Consider the following 26,863-nt stretch of genomic DNA (forward strand, 5'->3'; position numbering starts at 1 on the left):
CTACTTGTCCTCAATCTCAGAATAAATCTTGCCCAGAGTCTGTTTGCTTTATCAAGACTCAATGGAAATTAATGAAAAGCAAAGCTGAAGAACTCACTGCTTTGTTCGTTAAAAAGAAAATTGTTGTGCATCAGCCTGTAACATCATGAACCATAGGGCTTTAAAATTAATCTCGCCAGCACTAAACTTTCATTCCCATGGAATGTTCAGCCTGACTCAATTTGCAAGAGAATAAAATCTGTTAAAGGGTGACAAGTAGCAAATAAAGATTCACTCTTCTGATGCTGAATCTCTGCAATTTTTTTGTCCCTGCAGATTTTTTTAACGACTTGGATGCATTGATGGGACCTGTCACCTTGCACAGCAGTATGGAGCATTTAGTCCAGTACACCCAACAAGGACTGCACTGGGTGCGGAATAGCGCTCACTTGTCATAATGACTGTGTGCCATTCACACGGACAGTATCCCTTTCATGGATAATTCAGTTATTCTGGACACTGTGCTACAGAAATAGTCAGCTACAGCATTGATCCAAACAAAGGTGAATATTTCTTCAATATTGAGCAAAATTCTTCTGAGTGTAGACATGTACGTGCGCAGAGGTACAATACACAATGACGTCTCTTCAGAATGAATTGTTCTCTATCACTCTCCAAACATTTTCATACACTAGAAATACTATAAAGAACTGATCTTAATGCACAAATATACCCTTTCTATTCTTGTACTGAAAAACTCAGAAACCAAAATCTTATGGGTTGATTGAACCAAGTGCAATAAGCACAGATCCCTATTCAGGAAAGCTCACAATAGATTCTTAACTTTAAGCTTGTACTGAAATCCCAATGATTTCAGCAGAGCTTAAGCACATACACAAGGGCTTTCCTGAACTGGAATGAATGAGGGCAAATCATAGACATGGAGAATTTTTACTGCGAGCATGGACACGTCGCAGAGGTTCCCATATTAATGTGCCATCTCCCTGTTACTTCTCCACTGGAGCACAGACAGGAGGTGTGTATTCCACATTAAGATGGAGAAAGACAGCATTCCTTCATGTGCAATAAGTTTCAACAAATTGCATGCATTTCTTTTCTCCTGTCTTTTTAAATAACTTTACGTCTCGTTCAGCTCCTCACCAACAGTGCAACCTACAGTATCAAGCAAAAGGAAGGCCTGAAAACAGATATGCTGATAGGAAGAACTTAGAAGAGATGGTGGAAAATTGCATTCTGTTACTGACAGTAAATAGATAAGGGAAAATATGGCCAACAGTAATCCACTTAGGAAGGAAAATGTGTTAATTTCAGCTGCACACACAGAGAGACAGATATTTATAACAGTTGTTGGCTTTGCATGGGAAGGCTTCATCCTGCAGATTTTGACTTTCATATCTTTTTCATCTAGCAGAAGCTTGCAACATTTTCTTCCAGGCTGTATGGGAGCATTACATGCAATTTCCTTTATCTGGGAAGCTGAGTTTGCTGCTCATCAGGCTAAGAACTGTTTCCTATCATAATCCTCTCACTCTTCATGCATAATCCTCAACTAGGCTTTAACGTTTCTTGATTTATGGGATGTTTTCAGTTCCTGTTGACAGGCTGTGTTTTTCATGCCAGAGAATTAATCCCACAATAATTGGAGTTTAATTTGGGTCAGATGAGGTCAAGGCCAGTTCATATCTGCTTGAACTCAGTGCATTTTTGTTCATTTTGAGTGGTTTTCACATATTTAAGAGTTTTTTTCCTATATTGGAAATATTTTCTTTTGCAATCAGATTTGCTGCCTTTAGCAGCAGCTAAGGCAGCAAATCAGCAGCTCCAGTGACTTTCAATTGACTGTTCTTGTCTGAGGCATTAGGTGAACCCTTTTACTGTTATTTTCTAATCTAATTTGCTTACATGTTAAGAAATTGTGAATACAAAAGACTTCCAATAGAAGATACAAGTAGAAGTAGCCACTGATACAAATGGTTGATTAATTGGTACTTGCTGCCTTTATTTTTCCATCCCCCATTTTTGAAGAGCTGCATTTTGAAGAAAAGATACCAAACAATATGGCACAATTTCTCAGTCAAATGTCTTTGGTAGCACAGACTCCATGCACCCCATGGTAAAGAGTGGGCTTATGAGCACACTGAGCCCCGCATAGCTGTGTTTTTCTGCCGAGGCTGCTCACCATAACTCCAGCCTATGCTCAGACTCAGCATTCACTGTGTTCTCTGAAGCAGCCACTGAGGAACTGCTCAGCCCCAAGCCATCCTGGGCCAATATTTATGTGCCCATCGGTGCTCAGATACTTCCCCCCAGGAGAATGCCTGTGGCTGTGGCCACCTCTTAGCATGGACCTGAGTGTTACAACATGGCTGGCTTTAGGAGAGAACATGTCCTTGCCTTTAAATGACAAAATACGTGACCTCTGAGTCCTGCCGTCACCCTTAGCCCGGGCTGTCACCCACCCCAGAAGGAACACACTTTGTTTCGTCACAAGTATCGTGGAGAACTCGATCGGTGCCTTTCTGTTTATCCCTTGCCTGATCTCCGGCTGTGGAAGGATGTCTGTCAGGATTTGCTAGACTAGCAGCAACGGATTCTGTCAGCTGCTTCAATGCCATCCACAGGTACTGCAGGATTTCTCCTCAGATCAGGAAAGTGAAACTCCAGCTAGATTAGCTTCTGTTTTCTTTGACGGTGCCTATGATGTTTATCTTCAGATAAGTTTGGGGGTATGGGAGCCCTTTCTGATATTTAATGTTGAGAAATTTTAGAAGTAACGTATATTACTTGCCTTAAATGGAGTTTAGTTTTATTGCACATGTGGCATTTGAGTTTCAAATATGGAACTTTGAAGCATGTTTATTTTACTAAGATCGGGATATTTTTCTTAATCATTATGAACTCTTTGTATGGATATAATATGTCAACAAACTTCAAAGAAATGCAAGAATTAATGGTGTTTTGTTGTAACATTTCCAAGTACTAAGCATCTCTGTAGATGATTGTCCTTTCCTGTACATTGCTCTTATATTGAGTTATTTCAGCTAAAAAACCTATTGCTTCCATGGAAATCTTACTGATTTTTAGTTTTTGTGCTGGCATCATCTGTGTTGTCTGATGAGCACACTGAGCCTTAATTTCTGGTGGTGCAACAGGATGAGTGGATTAAAGGGTTTGGCCTTCTCTCCATAGGGTTTCTTGCAGCTGTACTATTTTAGCGAGGTTATTTAGAATCCTCTTCTGTGCAGGCTATTTGCTCTATAGGATTGCTGCTGATTGGATGTCTGAATGTGGCACAGTGACAACAAATGCTTAATTTCATCTTCTTAGGGACTGGTCTGCAAAAGTGCATGTGACTTCAGGTCTGGTCCAGTTAAGCATATGCACCACTTTAAGAACCTGAATAGTCTTAGGCATATCACACTGTGAGTCAAAGATGCTCTGTGTGTTTTGGATGGGACCAGAGGAGGCTGTCCTTTTTTGCAGTTCCATGAAATACACTAACTTATTTTAATCTGCTGTAAAAGTCCAAGAACATGCAGGCTTCTTTAGCCATAGCGACATTCAGGTTCAATTCTGGAAAAGTAAGAAATCATTCTGTACAAATCCAGAACGATTATGCCTGGAGGAAGAGGTTTGCTTACAAACAGAGGCTTCTGAATCAGTAAGAGTTCATACAGGAATGGGAATGGATGCAAAGGAACTGTGTATTGCAGGTGGGCTTGACAAATCCAGAATGGCCTATAGGATCCTCACAGACAGCAAGATCATACAGAGCCCTTGGCCTTAAAGCTTTGTAGTATGGCATGGTGGCATGAGTGTCAGGTAAGAACAAAGCATATGCAGAGGTTCGAGTGTGGTCAAAAGCCAGGCATAGTCCTTCCTGTCACGTGGCAGGATACCCAAACCCCTTGTTTGCCTATTTCTTTTGTTCAAATAGCAGAGCTCCAAAGGAAGAGATTTTAGTGAACAGAAGACCTTAGGTAAAGGAGGTTAAGAGGATCAAGCCCTAAGTGTAGATACAAACTCATATGTATATACTGTAAATCTAAATAGTAATAAAAGTCACTCAGCATGAAGGATATTACTAGTGCCTACCATTGATCATCAAGTACTCATCACTGAGCAGCCATATCACCTAAGAAGTGCAGTAGCTGTTGTCAAAATAATTTGTGTAGCTAATTAATTTATATGAAATGCACCTTTGGGACTGTGCCATAGTATCTCTTTTGTAATACAAATGTTCAACCATTTTTCATGGCTACTGATTCAAATCTGAAATTTCAGGATATCTTTTCTTCCCCAGATGAGGACATATACTTAGACCTGGCTAATCTGTACTTAGTTTATTTATCCAAGAGACTTTAGTAGTCACCAGCCTTAATGCATGTACAGTATATGCTATTCACCGACTTAGTTGTAGGTTTTAATCCAAATGAAATTAGAGTTTTCAAAATGACTTGGATTAATGGCATCTGCCTAGATATCCCACAGATGTGACATCAAATGATTCATGACTTTTAGCAGGAAAGTTTGAATTTTATGTAAATAACAGTGGATAAATTCCTTGATCTTTTTTCAAGACGATTTTTTTAAAATTAAAAGATTGTCAAAGCAATAGGATTTTTTAACTCTCCTAAATTTTTGGCAGGTCATTGGTTCCTGGTAAAAGCTATATTAAGAATATCTCCTTCTGCAATATGCCTTGTCTTTACATAATCCTCTTAATGCTTAATATGTCAGAAAGAAATGTTTCTTGTTCACAGCAATGGCAACATTTCCCTCCCCCATTCAGTGAGAATCCTCAAACTAAAGAATAAAATCTCCTGGCACAATAGAAATACAAACAATGACTGAAGTATACAGACTTGTTAAGGTAACAACAGAAGTCTGTCTGGCACAGACCTAACATGCCTCTCATTTTGTTATCTTTTGGTTATCATTTCCATCACATATTTGACCTCACTGTGTTTGAAACTAAAGAATTAGTCTAGTTTTCATGTCTTAAAAATGCCTGGTTGATCTGATCAGTATCATAATTATAACTGTTAGATTAGGATATGTGCACCAAGGGCTGGGAAGGCATGTAACCATAGATAAATTTGTCAGAATGTATTCAGAAAAGCATTCGGATGATCTTATGTCTGGTATGTCTCAAAAAATGTGGAACTTCGTCTCTGAGCCAATATTGTTAGCCTGAAAATTCAGCTACTTTACTGTCTCTCACAAAGCTGCTGTTTGCCCTCAAAAAGGCCAAACCTCCATTTAGCAGTATCACTGGCCCCAAGCTGTAAATTGCTCTTAAGGTTAATTAACAAACGGAGAAATTCACTTGAGGTCCTCTTTGTGCTAACCTGACTAAAGCTTCAGACAGGAAAACACTAAGATTTAGAGCATCCATTGGTCTTTCAAAAGACTATGGTTTTCTTCAGTGAGATGGGTGAGATCCAGCTGGGGCTATTTCTTCAAGTAATTCCTCTGCCTCCACTTGCTGTCTAGGCCTGTTCCTCTTGGTAGCCCACAGGTATGCCTCACTTTCAGGGGTGTTTCCTACTTTGGCAGCCCAAGCTACCTTTCCAATGGGGTGCTGGAACATGGAGCAAGTAACTCACAGGTTGCATAAAGGGCCTGGCTTTTGCCCCCAAAACCAGCAACAAATACACCCAGGCTCCTTCACTATTGCAATTTGTGTAGCTTGAATTTCACACACTGCAGCTTGAAGCCCAGCCTTATCCCTTCTGCCGTCAAAGAATTCCAGAAAGTCCAAGGAAAACAACAGAATTAGGAGAGGAAAAAGGAGATTTCCTCTGCCCCATGGCACTTATCCATTTCTGGGAGCAAATACAGTGAACAGCATGAATGATAAGGCACTCAGGTCTCATGTTTCTCATATGTACTAACACAGGGATACTTAACATTTATCTGCCTCATAGGGCTTTATGAGAATTAATTAATGTTTGCAAATCACTTTGTATCCTCAGAAGGAAAGTGCTGTTAAAGAGCTATGGAAAAAAATGCTAAGTACACTGGATGAATTTCACCCCTGAGTCCAGAGCTACAAGACCCACAAAATCCTTAAATACTATGTAAGCTCTTGGTGTAAGCACCAGAGTGTATAAAACTTGTGCTTAGAGCTGAGGGGTGTCACAGTCTAGGTGAAATTGCCATGCCCAGAGTATCTATGACTTTGATCCTGGCAGAGAGCAAGAATCACAATAGTATATAATGGGACAAACAGCATAGATTAACAAAGTGCTGCATGGCCATCCTAGGAGTTTCATATCTTTTTACGTCTTTCAGTCACTTTGTATTTCTGCAAAAGAAATTTGTACAAAGTATGTTCCTCAAAAGAGCCTCAAGTGTTCAAATAATTTATTAATCTGAATCCAGCCTCACATAACTTCAAATCAATGGAAATTTTCTTTTAGCATAGGTCATTGCAGAGAACTAGTTGCCTAACAAAGCATTTTTTAAAAAAGTCTCTCATGACAAAATGTGCCTGATTTTGATGCACATTACCAGTAACCAAAGTGGGAAATCAGAGATTGGTTGGGAACACAATGTTCTCCCACTCTGTGTGGGAGTGCCCTTCCCAAATCACACGATTGTTAGACAGTATCCCCAGGGCAGACTTCTAGCTCTGTTCTGACACATTACTCCTAGATGTTATCAATAATGCAACCAAGGACTGAACACCAGTCAAATCAACAAAATGTTTCTAACATGGTTCATGTTATTCAGTCAATACTAACAAGTCCTTTCTTAGCAGTAGTTATCCTTTTTTCCTCCACTTGGCATTCTTATATATGGAATTCTCACCCTGTCAACAAACATGAAAGAAAACATTTCCTGCAGGAACAAGCTAGACATAGAAAACATTTACCAAAGGACAGGCCCTTCTTATTATTTTTCTCACTTCCATTTTAGAATATACCTCTATTTAAAAATAATATTTTCCTTTGCAGTTTAGATTTATCATAGAATAATAGAAGGGTTTGAGTTGGAAGGGACGTTGACGATAATTTAGTTCCAACCCCACTGCAGGGGCAGGGACACCTTTCACTAGACCAGGTTGTTCAAAGCCTCATCCAGTCTGGTCTTGAACACTTCCAGGGATGGGGCATCCACAACTTCTTGGGGCAACCTGTTCCTGTGCCTCACCACACTCAGAGTAAAGAATTTCTTCCTTATATCCAATCTAAATTTACTCTCTTTCAGTTGAAAACTGATTCCCCTTGTCCTGTCACTACAGGCCCTAGTAAAGTCTTTTTTCATCTTTCCTATAAATCCCCTTTTTGTACGGAAAGACCACAATCACAGTAAGATCTCCCCAGAACCTGCTCTTCTCCAGGGTGAACCCCAGCTCTCACACCTTGTCTTCACAGGAGATGTGCCCCATCCCTCTGACCTCCCATCTTCACAACCTCCCCTGAATCTGCTCCAACAGGTCCGTGTCCTTCCTGTACTGGAATCCCCAGAGCTGGGCACTGCACTCCAGGTGGGGTCTCACAACAGCAGAATAGAGGGGAGAATCACCTCCCTCAACCAGCTGGTCATGCTTTTTTAGCTTTCTGGGTTGCAAGGGTACATTTCTGGCTCATGTCCAGCCTGTCATCCACCAGCACTCCCAGGTCCTTCTCAGCAGGACTGCTCTCAATCAGTACATCCCTCATCTGTATTGATACTGGGGCTTGGGCAAACACAGGGACAGGACCTTGATGGGCCTCATGAGGTTCACATGAGAGTCTTCTCTCTCTCAAGGTCCCTCTGGATGTCAAGGTCCCTTCCTGCAGTTCTAGACATCTTCTTCCTCAACTCCATCTCCCAGCTTGCAACATGCAGGACAAGACAGAGTAGAAACTGGTCACAGGAAAAAGGTGAAAGGCAGAGCTCTCCAAGCAGTTCAGGACCTTCCTGCTTTCTTCTCATTCCCACCTCATCTGTGGGATTGACATCCACCTTCTCCCATTATTTCTAGCAAGAGAATTCAGTTCCCTCTTGAGGAAGGATAGTGAGTGCTAATGAGTCCATGGACAGTTTTTGACATCTCTTCTCCTCTGCAGAGAAAGGCAAATAGGAGGGACCAGTAATCTGGGGACCAAAAACTGGTAACTCAAATACTCAAATACCTTGTGTGAAACAGCAGTGCTGCTGGAAGGGGCCATCCTGGCCCAATGCCTTGGCCCAAGTGTGCCAGCAATCCACTTGAGTGAGCTTTGCCACTTCATGGCCCTGCAGTAGAACTAGCAGGTGCTGGTGGTCTCACCTGTACCTTCCTTAGGCCATGGAGGATACAGTCAGCCTTGGAACAATTCACTGAGATTAAATAGGAAAAGAAGGTGGAATGAGAGAGAAAAAGGATTCTGATTTAAACACAGGAGTTGGAAATCACCTCATCTTATACTGAAGGTCTAAAATAAGCACAATTAATCTCACCCTAGAAATTCTTGTTTGCCCCCACTGGCTAAAAAGGGGGTTTAGGTAACAAGCTCAGATACAGAAGTGCTATAAATCCCACCCCAGGTTTACAGTCATATCTGTTGCTGACAGGAATGCCTGATGAAATTGGTAAATATCTCAGGATGGGCTGAGGCAGGATGGGGCTGAGATCATATTGGGAGGGAGCACATATGCAGGTAAATAAGCTTGTGCTAAATACATTTATTTCTCAGATATTTCAAGCATATGTTTCAGACTTGGACCACCTCTTGACCACTCTATAATTTACTAGGCCTAAATACAGAGTAGATCCTTGAGAACTGAATGTGCACCTTTTTCTATCAAGACTAATGAAATATCAAATACATTTTACAGTTTCCTAAACAGTTGCAGGCACTTTTTCCTTATGTTGCCTGGAAGTAGAGCTGGCCTCCTTTAAAAAAGGATAAAGTTTTTCTATAGATGATGGAAGATATGAGATTGGTTTTGAGCCTAAGTGAGGCCAATATTACTCTTTTTATGGAAATTCAACAGCGTTTTTCAATTCATTATGTGCAAATGGGAATTTTATCCATGATGAACAGCCTGTAGGCCACACAGAGACACCTGTAGCTCATGGCCTGCCAGCAGACCAGTAGTCCCACAGCAGCTCCTAGGGCTGGCTCCCCTTGCTGTTGGTGGAGCAGAAAGAGCAGTGGTGTGTTGGGAGCTCCAGAGCAGCCAGGTCACAGTGGGCTTGCGATGCCAGTGTCTCTTTCCATGGATGGCAACAGGAGGGGCAGCAGCCAAAGCAGAGGAGCTTTGCTCAGGCAGTGTGAGAATTGCTCTCTGGGCAGTGATCCCTGGTCCTCCTGTGCAGGGGCATTGTTCTGTGCTGACCATGGCAGATGGAGACGATAGCCAGAGTAACAAATCATGGCTGCACACACATACTGCTTTTGGCAACTCCCTGCCTTCCTGGGCATATTATTTATGGAAACCTGGACTGCAGCAGTGTCTGCTGGCCAATGCCATGTTGCAGTAGCCATCCTACAGAGACTCTCCTTGGAGTTGCCACCATGCAGAAGTCAAAAATAAACCACACTGTGCATAGGTGAGGGAAGCAAATGGGTGGGGAAGACAGTACAGGGTGGTTGAATTAACAGGAGGCTTACCTGTGTCATTACTTCTCCTGTCAGTCGCAACAGTGACAGGGTTCTCTCCCCATTTCCCATGCTGCACGTAGCACCAGTGGCTGAAAAGGCAGTGTGGCAGTCCCGGTGTGGGATCAGCTGTTGGCTGGCAGTGCAGACAGCACACAACAAGGTACTGGCGCATTGCGACTCTTCCCCATCTCCCTTTTCACACAGTGAACTCCTGAGCGAGGTTCCCTGGCCAGGTGAGGTATGCAGAGACCAGTTTATGACTAGAATTATTTTTGTAACAAACCACAGAGGTTCATTTCCATATTTCGTTTATAGCAACAAACATCAGCAGATTTTTTGTAAAATTACTCAAGTCGAGATGGCTTTGTTTGCAGCTCATAAAATAATGCTCGTGTTGCTCTCTGAGGACGTGCTACCTGAGGCCTCCCCCACTCTTCTACAGCAGTTTATCTTTCTGCTGACCATAATCCCACAATATGTCCCCATACAGCAGGCAATATTGTTTACACAGGTTAATAAACGAAGTATTCTGTACAGTAATTTATGCTGTAAAGTATGTACATATATCACAGTAGCAGTCACAAATGCTTTAAACTGCCTTATTTATTAGATTGGCTAGCATTTTTCCCTTTGCTCCAGAATACTTTAAATTATTTTTATCTTTGCATTAGGTATTTTTTTAGTTGCTGCATTTTGACCCAATTATTGAAAAAAAAAAGTTTTTACAATAAATAAATATCTAAAATTTAAGTAGAAATAGCAAAATCACTGCCCATCCAACTAATATAGCTCTGATTATGACTACAAATAAATATGGTATACTCTTATCTGTGTATCATAGTATATGCCAGAAATCATATTCCACTTGTGATCAATACGAGCAAGAGCTTTAGTAACTTTCACCTATTTCATTCTTCCATTGTGAGACAAAAATATAATAAAATACTTAATGTAAAATGTCCCCTGTGAGAGCCCTGGTCTTATTCCTCCCTCAGGCAAAACTCACATTGGCTTCAGTGGGAGGTTTACCTAAGTACAACATAGGGACATTACAAAAATAAATACATGGCATATAAACAGTACTTGTGCTTTGCAGTCAGTCCTTTCCTCTTTAGTGAGAAACATAGGGTAAATGCTACATCTGTAATGCTCCTCTGTCTCACTCCTTCCCTTCTGCTCTACAAGTAAAAAATTGGGATTTAAAACCAATTGTACTTGTTCTATTCGCTCAAAATAAATAGAAATATTTTGGGGATCAGTTCCAAGCCAAACTAGAAAGTAAAGAAAATGTTGCTTTTGTTTATTTTCATGTTAAATTATGTTACACAATTAAACAGGATAATGCATACAAAAGGCAATGAAATTATTAATTACTTGTTTTACTGTTTGGAGATTTTGCTATGTCCACAGTTCATGTAAAACTCATGTAGCACAGTTTCTGGGATGGTGAAAAATCCTACTGTAATGTAACAGAATGAGCCTTAAGGATTTGTAAGAATAAGCACTTTTATATTAAAAAGCAAATATTAATTCATCAGTAATATTACTTTTTTAATGTGACAATAAACCATGAAATCAACATCCTTCTGTCTCAATTATGCCTCATCTGTCTCTTTCTTAAACCTTTTTCCAAGGTAAGCAATTGCCTGGTTTTGTGTCACAGCTTTTGAATCCCATCACAATCACCTGTGTTCCTGCCTAAGTCACATACTTCATCCCCCCTCCCTTCGGGAGTGAGCTCATGAAAGCCTTGTACAAGGAAGGAGGAAAGGCTCTTTCATTACAGCAGATCTCAGTAGCAGGGCACCAGTTTTAACTGGGGTGTCTGGCAGAAAAAGAACAGACGTGAAAAGAGGCAGCACTCAGGGAAAAGGAGAGCAGTCCCTGCTACATTTCAGTGAGACAGTGGATGAGCACATCACCAATCCATACTTTGCTTTATGCAGATGTAGGAAACAAGCCCCTGTGCTTAAGACCAGTAACACCTGTAAGTAGTGCCAAAGCCAGCCACGATTTCAGCAATTGTAGAGCAGCACTTCACAATTTACAGCCACTATTATAATAAAACCACAAGAAGTACAAGTCACTCTCCAGCCTGCCTTCTTCCCCTGTCCTCACACACACACAATGTTTACCAGTTATTTCCCAATTCCTCTGGCTTCTTCCCATGCAGGATTGCCATTTCTTAGGAGTACTTATTCCATACTTGGGCCAAAACCTAAATGCTGCTTTTTTAACATGGTTATTTGCAAGTGGTGGAGTCTTGTGGTTCTTTTCTGCACCATCAATACCTGTGGAGTCAAGGGCTGGACATTTTCTTACTTCTTACTGGGGAAGACATATTTTTGCAGGCAGCATCTGACAGCCAGGGCAGGTACTGGTGGAACATCTCAGGTGCAGCACAGAAAAAATGACAAAACAATGTTCTGCACTTTGATGAGTCACCACCATACACAAACCTGTGCATTCAATGGACTGTAATCATCACAAGTTGAGGCATATAAATGGAGAGCTTTGGTCCTGAGGGTGGAGAATGGATTTCAGGAAGTGAATATGACTCATGATGGGCTGACACACGGCATTGCTGCTCCTGATCACTGCCAGGAGACTGCTCCTGGGACAGGAAAACGGGCAAAGAATGGTCTGCCCAGCACTGGGAGATCACTTCTCCAGGCACTGCCTGCAGCAGCTGAGGATCTGATGAACCACACACAGAGGGACAGTTCCCTGTAGCTGTGTTTCCAAGCCCACCAAGGCTCAGAGAGAGCCCTCTGCTATCTCCCACACCAGTGCTGCTTCAGTCCTACACACCAGACACAGGTTCATCAGCTTCTGCCAGTTAATGGAGCTCCTTGTTGTAGCACTGCTCCTTCCTCTGAACACCTCAGCGTTTGGCTCGTAATCCTGTAAAATATTCAGAATATGCAGAATTTTACTTCCTGATTTGTTTCTCTTAAACTTCCTTTTCTCAGTGTAACTCAAGGTCAGGAAAGAAATTAGGCACCCCTGAGCTAAAGACCTGGAGGGCCCATTACAATGATCTAGTCTTACTACGCAGGAAAACACAGGCCATAACATTTCACCAAGGGATTTCTTTGTGAAAGGCTAATAACTTGATGAAGAGAAGCCTAACCTTTTATTAAGGCACCCAGTCTTAATTTAAAGACACAGTACAATGAAGAATTCACTGCAACTCTTCAACTCTTATTTGCTAAAAATTCTGCCCCAGTGTTTCACTTTCAATGGTATCAAAGCTAAGTGCAAAGTCATACAGAACAAAATAAAAAACAAACAAACAAACAAACAAAAAACTCCACAAAAAACAACAACAACAACAACAAGAAAACACAAAACAAAAAAACAACAACAAGAAGAAAAATCTCAAAACCTGAAGATGGAATATGTGTTCTGAAAGGGGAAAATACAGGGGGAAGCTTAACATTTTAGGGGGGTTTCTGCTCACAATTTGAGGAACATATGTATAGACACTAGTGTTTGCTATTCTGGAATAAATTAGTCTGTGATCTTGTTCACTGAACATGCAAGCCCACAAGACAAAACACAAAAGGAAACATTGCAACAAGTCCAGCTGAAATGCAGGCTCTGTCATCATACTTTCACATTTGCATAAAGCTCACATTCACACTAACATGATTCTTAAATTTTCTTTAATTTAAAAATAAGAACCAGCAGTACATCTCAGTGTCCCTTAAAATGAAAGCCAGGCCATTCAACTGCCTGCATAGGGATTATTAACTTGAAATCTCCCATCCTATAAGGAATTATAAATCAGCAGAGATGTACTGTTACAGTGTGTCCTAGGACCATTTATGCAACTCCTGACAAGTGTAAATTTGAACTGATTTGACATTCTCTAGTAATTTTTCAAACACCAGTGTTACAAATCAGCTGTAAGAAGCTAAGGTTATATATGTCAAGAACTGTGACTTGAGAGCACATATGCCTACATGCAGTTTAAATTAATAGGGAACACAGTCCTACAGATACAGATCTTCCTTTTCTTTTTTTCCTGCTCCCTAGAAAAAAATTTATTAGTCACACAGTACTATAGACTGCTTATGATTTACAAATCCTTGCATGTAAGCAGGAGAATGAACACTAAGCACAAAGAATGAACACTAAGCACTTTCCATTTTGGAAAGCCACTAGGGAAAGCATACCCATCTTTAAAAGATTTCCCTGAGAGATATTCCCCAGCCCTCTCGCTGCTGTCATGCTTCTCAAAAAGCACTAAAACCGAGCTTTTGCAGCCATGTCTACTTAATGGTTTAGGCGTTGTTAGTAGACACATCATTTCAGGCGCCTGGGAGCTGGATGACTTGGATGAACCTTCACTTGAGGGAAGAGCTCCTGAATCCAGACAGACAGCAGTGCCTAAGCAGGGCAATAATCTCCAGTCCCTTCTAAATTATCAGTACCTGATGCAGAGCCCCAGACAAGACCTTCCATCCAGCTAGATTAAGAAAAGCACATTCCCTACAGGTGTTCCTCAGGGTACCAAGCAAACCTCTTAGGAAATGAGTGAAATAGTTCCAGGTTGGGTTGGTTCTTTTTTCTTTTGTTATGGGGCTTTCTTTGCAGGCCAATACAGAAGGTTTTTTGTTACAACCTGAAAGCAAGCCTTAACATAAACAAGCCCTCTCTCAGGAAGAGACCCCACTTCCACCTGCCCATAGGGATCAAGTACTTATTTGTAATACTGGTGTTTGAAAAATGAGCACAGAAAATCAAATCAGCAGAAGCTCACACTCCTAAGACAGGCTCCAGAGTCCCAATGCCAGCCACAGTGCACCCTCTGCCAAGGGTCTGGGACCTGTTCCACCACCACACCAAGTGTGATCCATCTTTATGTCATTCTTGCACGTCAAATACTAGCAGCAGCTGGTAGGGAAAAAATAACTAGGCTTAATGTTCCTTTAATGTGATTAACAGAGTATTACTCTAGTGGCATCCTAAACTCACTGATGAACCAGAAAAAAAAAAAAAAGGAATGAGGAAGCGAAGAGTGATAGAAGTTCTTTAAACTTCAAGGATACAAAATATAAACAAGGTGATAAACAAGGTGTCATCTGTTTCTGTAAGTGAAGGCAACCTGGTCTGTCTGGATTCAGTGAATTGTTTTTATAGCTCTCTTCATGATGCTGAATGGACAAAAAGCTTAAAAACAGGTTTAGATGAGGCAGACATAATTTGTTCTTGTTTCATCAGAACACAAATTTTGACTGGGGAGGGATTTAAATATCTAAGCTTAGGTCCTCTAACTAGCTTGAGCTAATAGTTTCTAATCAAAACAAGGTATTCTTTTCTGTGTGTGAAGTTATTTGAGTTAAATCACAGCAAGAGTGGAGGATTTAAGCTTAAACACTGTAAATGAGGTATACACAACTATTTATTTTGTATTGGCTGCTTTAGATCAGGCTCACAAAAATCATCATCATCATCCAGACAAAACCACAAGAAGAGGATAAAGCTGTCCTGTCTGTTTCCAAGCAAAAGATAGGGGCAAATTGATACCCACTTCACTTGCTTTCATAAAGCTCCTGTAAAAGCATGAATAGGTGATTTGAGATGATAGAAGACAGTTGGAACGCTGAAAGAAATCCAAAATTCTCTTTTGATTATACGTTTATCATGCATGCTTTCTGAAAATTTTATACTAAAGAAACAGAAGTGACCCAACTGGGTTTGCTTCTTCAGTTCAGCTGTTCTATTCACCTTTCCATTTGCCTTACCAGTGCCAATTTAAAACATGTGGGTCAGGCACAACCGGCTCATAATGAAGAGATGACATTTGGATTACATTGCATTTATGAAAGTATTATTAAAGTAAGAAAAAGATTGCACTAATGGGTGTCTTCCTAATTTTAAGTAGTGTTGCAAATTGTCCACCATCCTAGTTGCCCTCTCTAAAACAACCTGGACAGATTCTAATTCCACTACAGCTCCTTTTTGAACAAGATCAGAGAAGCAAAAGCTTTGTGGATTTCAGCACAAAGTATCCCAACCCTGAACCCTCTCTGCAGCATTCTCCCAGATAATATTCTTCAGATTACTCCTGAATATCATTCAGTCAACTTCCAATTCACTCACAACCTCCCACCCATGAGAACATATTCATTTCCAAAATTATGTATTAATATGAAAGACATCTTGGTTTATCTAGCCAACACAACAAAATAGCACTGTAGTATAAAGTAGGCTCAAAAAATAAGAAACACTTGAAAGTGAAATCCTTTTTCTGCTTCCAGAATGTTTGGAGTTTTAGTTGTAGAAGACAGAACTATGCAAACAGGGCCCCCATACAAAAACCACGGCCCACAAGAGCTGCACAAGAGAGGCACCTTCAACTCCAGAACTCTAAGAAAGCTTTCTGCATTGTCATAACCGGACAGGAAGAGAATCTATTTAACTGAGATGCCATTTAGTGCCTGGCGCCCTTGACAGCCCTGGAGGTCACTGTCTAATGCTGCAAGAATCATCTGTGACTTTCCAAGGAGCAATTCCCACAAGCAAGAAAGCACAGCCAGAAAATGAGTGCCTCAATACCAGGGCATTTAGCACATACAGTCAAACACGTGTAAGATGAAGTAGTTGTGGTTCTTTCGACATGGAAGACACAAATTGGCTTTGATAGATCTACAACTCCACCTACCAACCTAGGCTGAGTGGGTTGGAAGGGATACACCTCCTGCTAAATATCAAGGGGAGCTCCACCTTCATTGTGCTGCTCATGCTTTAAGATCTAGGTACATCTCCCAGGCATAGCATGGAATTCCAGATGACCCTGCCTTACTACCTTTCATTGCATCTTGGATGTAATACCAGAAACCTAGCCTTTTAAGATGCTCTGAATTACTACAAAGAGGTAACAATAGGAAATCTTGTAGATTGGCATGGAAAAGCTCTTACTGTGAAGACAGCATGGACAGTGTGGGAAATGCATGTCAAATCTACTAATACATGAAAAGAAAGTCATAAATAGCTTAAGGATGGCATAAAACCAGACAGATAGCAAAAGAAAGTATTGAAAAGGCTTTTTCAATTAAGGGTAAGACCTTTCTTCTTGATGTGGTAGAAAAAAGGGTTTAGGAAGGGGAGATAAGGTCAGGTTATCAGACAATGCAGTCTTTCTGGGTGGCAAGATATCTGCCAAATGAAATGAGACAGCATGAATGTTAGAGATGCCAGAGAGGAGCTGGTTACAGTAATTAAGGTCTGAGGTGCTAAGCTCAGCACCAAATGCCTACAAAACAGTACAGACGGCTCAACCAAGACATCTGACCAGGGTGCAGCTGCAACCCACACAGCTAACAAGATATTCAGCTACTCAGTCAGCACTGAATTCTCCTCTGGCATACCGTCCATGTCCCTCCCCAAGCAGAGGAGATCTGCAGAGACCAGTGGAGGTCAGAGAGTGAGAATGAGAATGAGCGAGTTGGGGGTGAGAGGGTGTAAAGGTAGAGGCAGAGACTATCACAGAAGAGATTGAAAGGAATGAGATTTGTTTATCTCAGAAAAGAGGCAGATAGGAAGGCCCACAGTAAGATAAAATACCAAATACTCTAGAGAAGAAATATCTGACATTTTTCTCTAACTTGCTGCATAACACAAGAATAAAGGAACTTTCAATGAAATGAAGACCTCATGAATTCAAAGCCGATCAAATGAAAATCTCTTTCACATAATGCATAATTGGACAGTGGAAGATATCACCACAGGAAGCACAGAGGTCAAGAACTGTGCTGGATTCAAAGAAGGATTGCATGGCTATATGGATCACAGGAATATCCAGTCAGAACAATTATGCTAAACTTTGGAAAAAGTAAAAAATACAGGCTTTCAGAATTTAAGCCAGTACCTGACTCCAGGAGAATTAAAATTAGGTTTCTATAAGGGTAGCTTATCCCATATCTTTCTTGGAGGTCCTTCTGTCCTTGCAAGAAGTTGATGCTGTTCTCTTTAGGCCAGAACATCAGTCTGCAAGAGCTACACAATTTCTATTTTCCCACTTCCACATAAGTTTTAGAGGCACTGAATAGCTTTGTGTAGCTGCAATAATCTCAGCAAATTCAAACCCTCCTTTTTTCACTAGGGATATAGCCATGGCACCACCTGCAGTTAATCAGCACAAGGTGTTTTTATCTCAGTTTTCTTTTTCATAGTGTGGCTACAACTGTGGAGCTGCAGCCTCGTAGACATGGAGTGACAGCATTCGCTACCTCCCTCACCTCTCCACAGAGACAAGCTCAGTCTTGTCAGCTCCTTTTCACTGTCTAGCATTCCCTCTAACAGGAGAGGCAAAACCTGATCAGGACCTGAGCTCAATCCAGTAGCAAGCTCTCTGTTGGGAGGCTTGTGCAAATGAACCTCTAATTTCCTGACAATGTACCCCAAATACTGTCTTCTCTGGCCATGGTGCTAAATGGAAGGAGCCCAGGCTTCCAGTCAATGTCCATGCAGTTAATGTGCATGCTCCAAACCATGTCTACCAGCTTCAGGACCTCAGGGCTCAGCAGGATATACAGGCTCCATCCAACTCCTGCTGCAGTGGCAGCAGTTCTGTATTTCTGTATTCTGTATCTGCTGACCACAGCACAGGTCAGTAAATGTGCTTCAAGTGCCTCTTAATGCCTGCCCAACCATGCACTATTTTTCTAGGCTTAGATATTTTCCTAGACATAGGCACCTGAAACCTATTTAATTGCAGTTTTAGTGCTTACTTACCCCCTTTTTCAGATATACCTGATTCCAGTTTTTCCCTCCTTCCCTAGCCTGGTAAACTACCTGTTGACCTCTAATTCAGCCTGTTGCTGTCCCAGCTTTTCACAAGTAGCAGCCGAACAATCTCTATCTTAACTAGACCTGAAGGAAGACAGGGCAACATTTACCTTCCCCCTACCTTTTTCTCCTCTTTGAATGTGGTTTGGGGGAACTCACATTCAGTATGGCTCATGTGCAAAGGTTGTTCTTTCTATCAGCAGGTAGATAGGTACACCTTAGGAATCTGCACAAACAGAATCCAAATAAAAACAAACCCTGAGACCCTGGGGAGGGATTCTTCCCTTAAATTATTTTTCTGCTTTTATCTGTGTCATTATTTGTCCTCCTGCTTGTTCCACAGGACACCTCCATGTACTGTAATTGTGCCTCATTCACTTGACTGAGTTATGTGCTCCTGAAGCTGTATTTCACCACAGCCAACTCAATGGAGTCAGAAGGTAACTGTCCTTTTCTCCTGCAGCAGTTTGTGAAGGTTTTGCTCTCTGCTCAGTACCACTTCCTTAATTTTTATAATCTTGTATTACTACAACTATTTTCTGGTATCTGTACTGATCATTACTGTAATTTAAAAATCTCTTTAAGGTCTCTTTGACCCCTCAGAATGAGCCTCTTAACTTTGCCTCAGAACTGAAATCATTGAAACCATTTAGAGTTTAGTTGCTTTATAATGCACCTTTCTCCAAACATAACCTTCCTGAGACAGTGACCCATGCTCCATGCAGTAGTCTGGGGCCTAATAACCATTTTCCAGGGGACTGTATTGCCTCTTTGGTGGTGCATTATAGCTCACTGTTCCGTCGGTCTAGTGTCTTGTTTGCCTTTTTTATTGCAGCTGTGCACTGAAGTGACATTTCCTATGTGCTTTTTTTCCACAGCAACCCCTTTCTCTCTCTGATCAGTGTGTTGAATGTAACACCCATTCCCTACATTTGCTCTTTGTTCCCAGACTAATTACTTTTCATTTTCTACACCAAGCAGCATTTGCCATCTGCTGGCTCATCAACTAAATTATCCAAATCCCTTTTGAATCCACTTGCATTGTTCCTTATCGCTTCTCTGTGCTTCCAGTTTTACCATCCAACCAGTGGAGATTCCTTGTACACAGTGCTCACCTGAGGCACAGTAGCAGAGAAATGGGAAACAACATGATCTTCTCACACCTAGGGCAGAGAATCCTGCCTGCATTTGCCACTTGCTGCATTAATATAGGAAAGAAGGGTTCCCTTTGGAAAAAATTAGGCTCACATATGCTTCAGCCTGCTTGAGATAAAGGACGGCTTTAAGCCCCAGGCCCTGTGCTGGAGGACAGTGCAAGGCAGTCTCTTATACCAGGGATCCAAGACAGGATGAAGCTTTCAGAGACCTCATCTGGTGTGCCCACACCAAGATACAGCACGTACTCCACTGCCCACCAAACAGCTCCCATAATGTGTCCTGGAAGAAGAGGCACATTCCACATCTGCTCACACCGTGTCCTGTTCGTGTGTGCACGAGTGTCTGCACACATCTGCACGTGGGGAAAGGGGAAAAGAAAAGATGAACATGGAAACAAGATGAGATTTCACTCATATAGAAACCAGCACCATCATAGTCCTACAGGCAAAAGTAACAATTTCCCCTCAGCCCAACAGGGCAATTTCTGAAAATCCAGCACAAAGACCTAACTGTGGGTGACCCAGTTGTGGTCTTATGGTACCTGAAGGGAGAATACAAAAAGACAGACAGATACTATTTTCAAGGGCATGTAGTGACATTAAAAGGGGGAATGACTTCAAACTGAAAGAGAGTAGGTTTAGATCAAATACTAGGAATAAATTCTTTACTGTGCAGGTGGTGAGGAGCTGGGACTGGTTGTCCAGAGAAGCTGTAGATGTCCCATTCCTGGAAGCCCTCAAGACCAGTTAGATGAGGGACTGTGCAACCTGGTCAAGTGGAAGATGATGCCCCTGCCCATGGCAACGGGGTTGGCAGCAGATGATCTTTAAGGTCCCTTCCAACCCAGGCTATTCTATGATTTTATGAACTTGTTCTGAAATACCTCAGGAAATGTCTGTTGTGTGGAAGGCCAGATGTACGTGTAAGAATCAGGGGTCAGCTGGGGACACACACTTTTTCCAGGCTCTGAGAACGAGGATAGTGTGGACTAAGCACTGATGCTTTTAAAACAGGGTTTATGGGTAGGCTTATACTGTGCTGAAGCACGTGCTATTTGGAAACTCTTTTCTGTCTCAGGAATAGAAAGCCTGACTTGCTGTTCTGTTGCCTTTACCTCATTTTGTCATTTAATGAAAAAATTGTCTTGGATCACTCAGAATGAACAATCTTCAGGACAATATTTTTGGTCTTCCCTTGAAAGCATTGCACACACTTGATGCATTAGCAATTGCCTGTCCAAGCTATATTCAGGTAAGAGAATTAGACAATCTGTGCATTGCTTGCAAATTTTCTAATAATTTATTTATGTGGAAAATGACCACAGAATGGTTCATTCAGAAGGTTACATTTTGCAGCTGTTTTAGGGTCCAAGTGTAAAATGATCTATTTTTTCTTTCCAGTTCATTGATTTTCTGAATCCCAAGTTCAGAAAGACCAAGCTTGATTTCAAACATTTGCTGCTCCCATTTATAGTGTTTTTACATGGTGATTTGAGTTAGGACTGCAAAACATAGATAAATCTTTAATAAGCTATGAACGCCACAGGAAATAATTTGTGCTATGCCTTTCTCGGGCAGGCAGTCAGCATAACCAGCCAAACTAACTTGTCCTTGCCTGTGACTGGAGATACTACTTTTTATCCCAAATTTTTCACATTTAAAAATCAGCTGGAGCTCTAGATGCTCGGCATTTTTGAAAAACAATTTTTAACTCTAATTGAGCATGGGAAAATTAGCATTTACTCCTTACTACACTCACATCCTCTGTTCTGCTAAAACCGTGCACTAGAAAAAAGGAGTTTTGCTAATTCATGGCATTCTTTATTAATATGTAAATCAGAGGAATTCATCACAGTCTTGGGTGGAAAGATTTTTCATAGTCTTCCTTTTAGTCTTAGGTCGCTAATAAAAGAACGAAGCTCCAAGCTGAACTTCATTTAGTTTCATGTCTGAAGAGTTAGCATTCTGGGAGAACAGTGACAGCCAATATTCAGCATTTTTAAACAGCAAAACTGCTGCAAGCTGGTTTAGACCTGTCCCTGTACATCACAGCTGTATCATTTGTGCAGCACACAGCCTCACAGAACTGCCTGGAATTCAGGACTGTGATTGGACCATGAATCTCTAGGATTATTTGATTCACTGGAACTTCTCAAAACCTTCTCTATCATAAATTTAGACCCCATCTGGCACCTCAGTCCTGGTTTCCCTTCTGGCAAATTTACATACAATGAAAATAGGACAGGAGTCTTGCAAAAAGGGAAGGATTCCAATGCTCCCTCAATGACACTATGATTTGCTGTATGTCATAACATGAAGCAATTGAAATTCTCTCCAAAAACACTGCATAGGCCTCTGTCTACATGCAACCCAAGCAAACAAAAAAACCCCAAACCTGTACTGACCAGTCTCCTCCTCTGGCTCACAAACATCCTCCAGATATTTTTGTGCCTCTAGCCTCAGCACAGATTTTTTAAATTTTCTACTACTTTCTAATACCAGCATGGTCATAACACTCATGCCATTTCATCCTTGATGACATGCTGTCCTCTTTTTTCCCATTCCACTATCCACATTCTACTTGTTTATCCCTTCCTTTAGTGTTGTGGCAATTCTGACTCTCTCTGGGACTCTGCACTGGGCTGAGAGCCAGCACAGGCCAGATCCATTCAAGAGGCTGTTTTCTCACGAGCTGTCAGTTTGCCTGTACCTCAGAACAGCCAAAGGATAAAGTGTTAAGAAGACTGTGATGCATGGCAGAGAAGTGAGAAGAATATGAAAGACTGACTTTTGTGACTAACATTCATCTTGGCTAATATCAAACATTCCAAAGCCCAGGCATTTACATATGAGCTAGTCACCCTAGAGTCTGTATAGTCAGGTACATTCAAGGCTTGCTCAGATGTGGGTATCTAAATTAGGAGAAATTAATTCAATCCTTCACTTCTGGTTCAAATTGCATCTTCTGTATCAGCATTCACTAAATCCACTACATCCACTTCACTGATGCCAATACTATTTTTCAATACTTCTTAAAAATAACACAAGCCATCACATGAAAAAGTATGCCAGAGTACAGCTCTGTCTTCCAAAGTACCTCAGGATCCTTTCTGCCTGTAAACTGCAAGTAGGGATAGAATCTGTAAGTTGTTTGGTATTCACTGTTATTCAGGAACCCTGAGAGACAAACACACTGACTAATTTCTACCATGGAGAAGCTGAGCTCTCCTATGGCTTTAGAGAGAAAGAACCCCAGCAATAATTCCTGGCCCTCTGTGCTGACAGAAGAGAATATATAAGTCTGTTTGAATGTTGTCTGATCACAATATCCACCCCCAAAAAAAATCTAGCCAGGAAGTAAAATATATGAACTTCCACACAACTGAGATCTCAAATGATTCTGAGAAGGAAAACACTGGCTCCAAGCAGAAGAAGGGGAAAGAACTGGAGGTAACTGGCCTCATAAGGGAAAAATCCTTCCCCGTCCTTAACACAGACTACCTAGAGTTCACAGAGTAAGAGACTTCAGAGGGTAAGAACTCTCCTCCTGTGCAACTTGTAAACAGGTCAGCAAGGGGCCTTGCAAAGTCCTGCAGTCAGCAGGGAGCTGATCTGCTGGGTCACTGTCAAGAAAGATCCACGTCTCTGAATATGGAGAACAGAGCAGTTGGGTGAGACACACAGCTTTAGGCTCCTTTGTTATTGTGATCCAATAGGCCTGCCCAGGGTTTTGCTGTTGGTTTGAGGTTTCTTCCAGTTGTCTAACAGTGACTTTGTTGTAGCAAACAACTGCTTTAGGCAGAACCCTGTACCAACATTGTGTCCAGCAATGCTCCAAGCTCAGCTGGGAATAATCAAGAAACTGTAAGAGCCACAGCAAATGAGAGCAAGGTCTCCACTTCAACTTCTCTTTGAAACAGAGAGGCAAAACTTGTAATCAGTGAGTATGAGCCTAGGAAGACTACGAAAATAAAAGGTAAACAGAATAAAGGCACACATTCTATCTATACATGCATAATATACTCTTACTTAATATCTTTGAGTATAGAGCCACAGTTTCAGATTTATTAAAAATGGGGCTGCAGGTGGCAATCCAATCATGTATTTTTGCCCTTCACACAAAGAATTTTACATGGAGGGAACTGCGGAAATGGAGATACCAGAGCACTACTGAGATGATGTAGAAATCTTTGCAGATGTGCAATTTTCATCTAAAATAAATTCTACTGCAGTGTCCTAAACTGCTTCAGCACAAAATTAGCCAAAATAAAACTTATTTTTAAGTATTATTCCCAGTTGCAAGGGCAGATGCAGCCCTGACGTGTGACTGGAGGAGGATTCTTCAGCTGTGCCCACAGGGTCTGCACCAGCAAAGAGTGTTGCACCCACCAGTGGTAATGAGGAAAAGGAAGACAGAACCAAGAGATCTTTAGACTCTTCAGTCTATTTTACACATTTATGTAAAATAGGCCTGATGTATTGCTCCATACTGGACTTTAGTGCACCTCTCCAAAATGACTGCTGGGGGGTAAAGTAGGTTCATAAAATAAAGCCACATGCCAACGTTTCACTCTTCTTAGCTGGGCAGTTTGAAGACATGAAACAAATATATACTGGTGACACCTTTCCTGTCAGCCACTGGTCCTGTGATCTGCAGTAGTAAGTCAGCAACCATATTGCTCCATCATTAGCAAAATGCCTGAAGCTAAGGTTGGCTCTGATTCTTTCCAACAGCTTTTCCCGGTTTGTTTGTTTTTCATAATTGCTTTGCTTCCCATCATTTTTTACCTAGGTCTTTATTCTTGCTGTAAGAATGCCTTCTGTGCAAAGAGCCTCACAGCCACTTCCCCTAATGCCAGGCCCAAATGTAGAGTGCTGCTCTCTGCAAGGTTTGATTTTATGTTATTTTATTCTTTCAGAACTGCTCTTAGTTACATACTGAGAAAAATTTTCAAAGGCGGGGGGCATGGCACAGATTGTTTGCAAGTGTAAATTATCCTAGAGGTTTGGTGGGGTTTTGTTGTTTGTTTGGGTGGTTTTTTTTTCTGTTATGTTTAAAAGCCTTACCAGAGGAACAGGGATTTCTATCCCTGGCTAGAAATCTTCCTTAGGTTCTTTCACTCTGGAAAGAGCAAGAGCAGCTCTGCTTAGTAGAACTAATTAATCACAATTGTAATAAAACATTTATTCCACTTCAAAATACCTGACTGCATTGTGGTTTTGGAGCTAACAAAAACAGACATCATGATTAAAAAGTAGGTGTAGGCAGTGATATGTAATAATGCCACAACCAAACGCTGCAGATGAGATTTTACAACAGCACTTTCACTGGTTAACATGAAACAATAGTGCTCGGTCAGGAAACTACTGCAATAATCCTGCAGCTTTTACATGTCAATATTTAGGGCATTACTACAGCAGGCTGTGTTACTACGGCATTGCAGGAAATTGTGAAATGTGGCTCTGTCGTTCGTAATTACCTCGGCCCTGCGAGAGACGTGCGGAACTAGAGAGGAGCAGGCTCCCCCTCCCCGGGCTCTGCGGCCTGCTGCTGAGGGGCGGGAGCGGCAGCGGGGCCGGGAGCGGGGCCGGGAGTCGAGCTGGGAGCGGGGCCGGGAGCGGAGCTCTCCGGAGGGCGGCCCGAGGGCAGAGGGGCCGGGCGGGGCGGGCTGTGCCCGCAATGCAGCACCGCCTCACCGGAGCCGCCGCCGCCCCGGCCGTGCTCCCCGTGCGCTGTCCCCCGGGACACGGCCCCCGGGACACGGCCCCCGGGACACGGCCCCCCGGACACGGCCCCCCCGGACACGGCCGCCCGGGACACGGCCGCCCGGGACACGGCCCCCGGGACACGGCCCCCGGGACACGGCCCCCCGGGACACGGCCCCCCGGGGCCGCGCTGGCCGTGCGGGTCCCCGATGCCGGCCGGCTGCCGCAGGAGGTGCGTGTGTAACCCGTGTTTGCGCGGAGAGCAGCTCCACACTGCCGGCCGCAGCCGGAGCCACTGGCGGGCGGCCGTGCTGGCGGTGCTGGGGATAAGGCATCGCTACTGAAACAGCCTCCTGTGCCTTGGGCGGAGACAAACACCTGGATGAATTACAGGGCTGAACCTGCTGGTATGAAAGGGTCCAGAGACAGAGTTCAGTCTGTCTTCAGTGTTCCCTATTCTCGTCCCTGTGCTGCCCGAATAAAAATCACCTCCGAATTTGCGGCTGAGAACTGAACCTGAGTTGAACCCACCCAGCGTGAATCGACACAGGTGATCCTTCCGAGATCTCCTGGACCAGGAGAACTGCAGAGTGAGAAGTAAGGACCTTTCTCCCATATGACAAGGAAAAGGCCCACTGCTGCTAGCCTCAGTAGTTTATTTGTCCGTCACGACTGCCGCTCACAGCAGCTGCAGGCCGGTGGCTGCCATGGTAAAGCGGTGAGCAGCAACTGGTTGTCAGTTTCACCCCATGGACGCTCTCTGGAAATGGATGAAGGTGGCAAAGACATCTTCTGCTATACAGTCAACTTGGCTCTGGTAGAGCCAAGCAATTGGAAGTGCTCTGCCCTTCAAACATAACTACCTGCAGACCAGCCAAACAGCATGCAATGGCATAGCCCAAGTTTTCTCCTTCCTCTGTGGAATGGCAGAAGATTGGTGTTCTGTCGGCCCTTGTATTGGTGTGTAGTTGACAGCCCAACATCACCCTGGGAAACACGTGAGACTGGAAAGAATACATAGAAATATCAGCATGGGGAGGGATCTTCCCCTGGTGACTTTAGGCACCCTTTCTGACAATATGAGGTGTCACGACAGAAGCCTTCAGATGCCGTAGCAGCCACAGCCACTGCTTGGTAACACCTCCTATGTTAGGCTGCAAGTAGCATGACCCTGAGCCTCTCGAGTTTCACCTGGAAAATGCCTTTGTGCTGAAGTTACTGAAATTATATGAGACATACTTTCTGTACACTGGAGCAGATTTTGACTCAGAAAATGAGATTTATAGGCAACAGCTGCTCAACAATACCACCTCAATGAGATGCCAAGCTAAAACCTCAGTCCCACTGAACACCTAGTGCCTCTCTCCCCATCCTCAGATTTGATTCCAAACTCAATGAAGACAGCAAGAATGCTGTTACTGAAGTCAGCAGGCTTGAACCAGGCTTCACCCTGTAAATATTTACCAATGACTAAGCAATAAACCCAGTTCCCAATCTGGCTACTATAACCTAAGATGTTTCTCTGTCAGTTCAGGAGCTTGCTGGTGAAGATGAGTTACAGCATGAGGGTGTTAAAAGACAGAAGATAACTCACTGCTGTTGTTTTTTCGCTCTTTTCCT

General features: G+C 42.4%; 1 protein-coding gene and 1 long non-coding RNA gene across 4 annotated transcripts in view; one reads left to right on the plus strand and one right to left on the minus strand.

The window, feature by feature from the left end:
• The window catches only part of AFF3 (ALF transcription elongation factor 3), a 323,171-nt gene extending 312,007 nt beyond the window's left edge, over positions 1–11,164 (plus strand). For all 3 annotated transcript variants that reach the window (XM_064408084.1, XM_064408085.1, XM_064408086.1), the window contains one exon: positions 316–11,164. In XM_064408084.1, the coding sequence (XP_064264154.1) occupies positions 316–437 (122 nt within the window). In that variant the 3' untranslated portion in view covers positions 438–11,164. The remainder of the gene's footprint in view (positions 1–315) is intronic.
• On the minus strand, positions 10,167–25,607 carry LOC135293662 (uncharacterized). The gene is made up of 2 exons (XR_010355791.1): positions 25,018–25,607; positions 10,167–12,485 (listed from the first exon to the last, which is right to left on the minus strand). It is a non-coding gene; the product is annotated as an uncharacterized LOC135293662 (long non-coding RNA).
• Between the last annotated feature and the right edge of the window lie 1,256 nt (positions 25,608–26,863).

This window comes from Passer domesticus, chromosome 2, assembly GCF_036417665.1.
Source record: "Passer domesticus isolate bPasDom1 chromosome 2, bPasDom1.hap1, whole genome shotgun sequence".
Taxonomy (NCBI): domain Eukaryota; kingdom Metazoa; phylum Chordata; class Aves; order Passeriformes; family Passeridae; genus Passer; species Passer domesticus.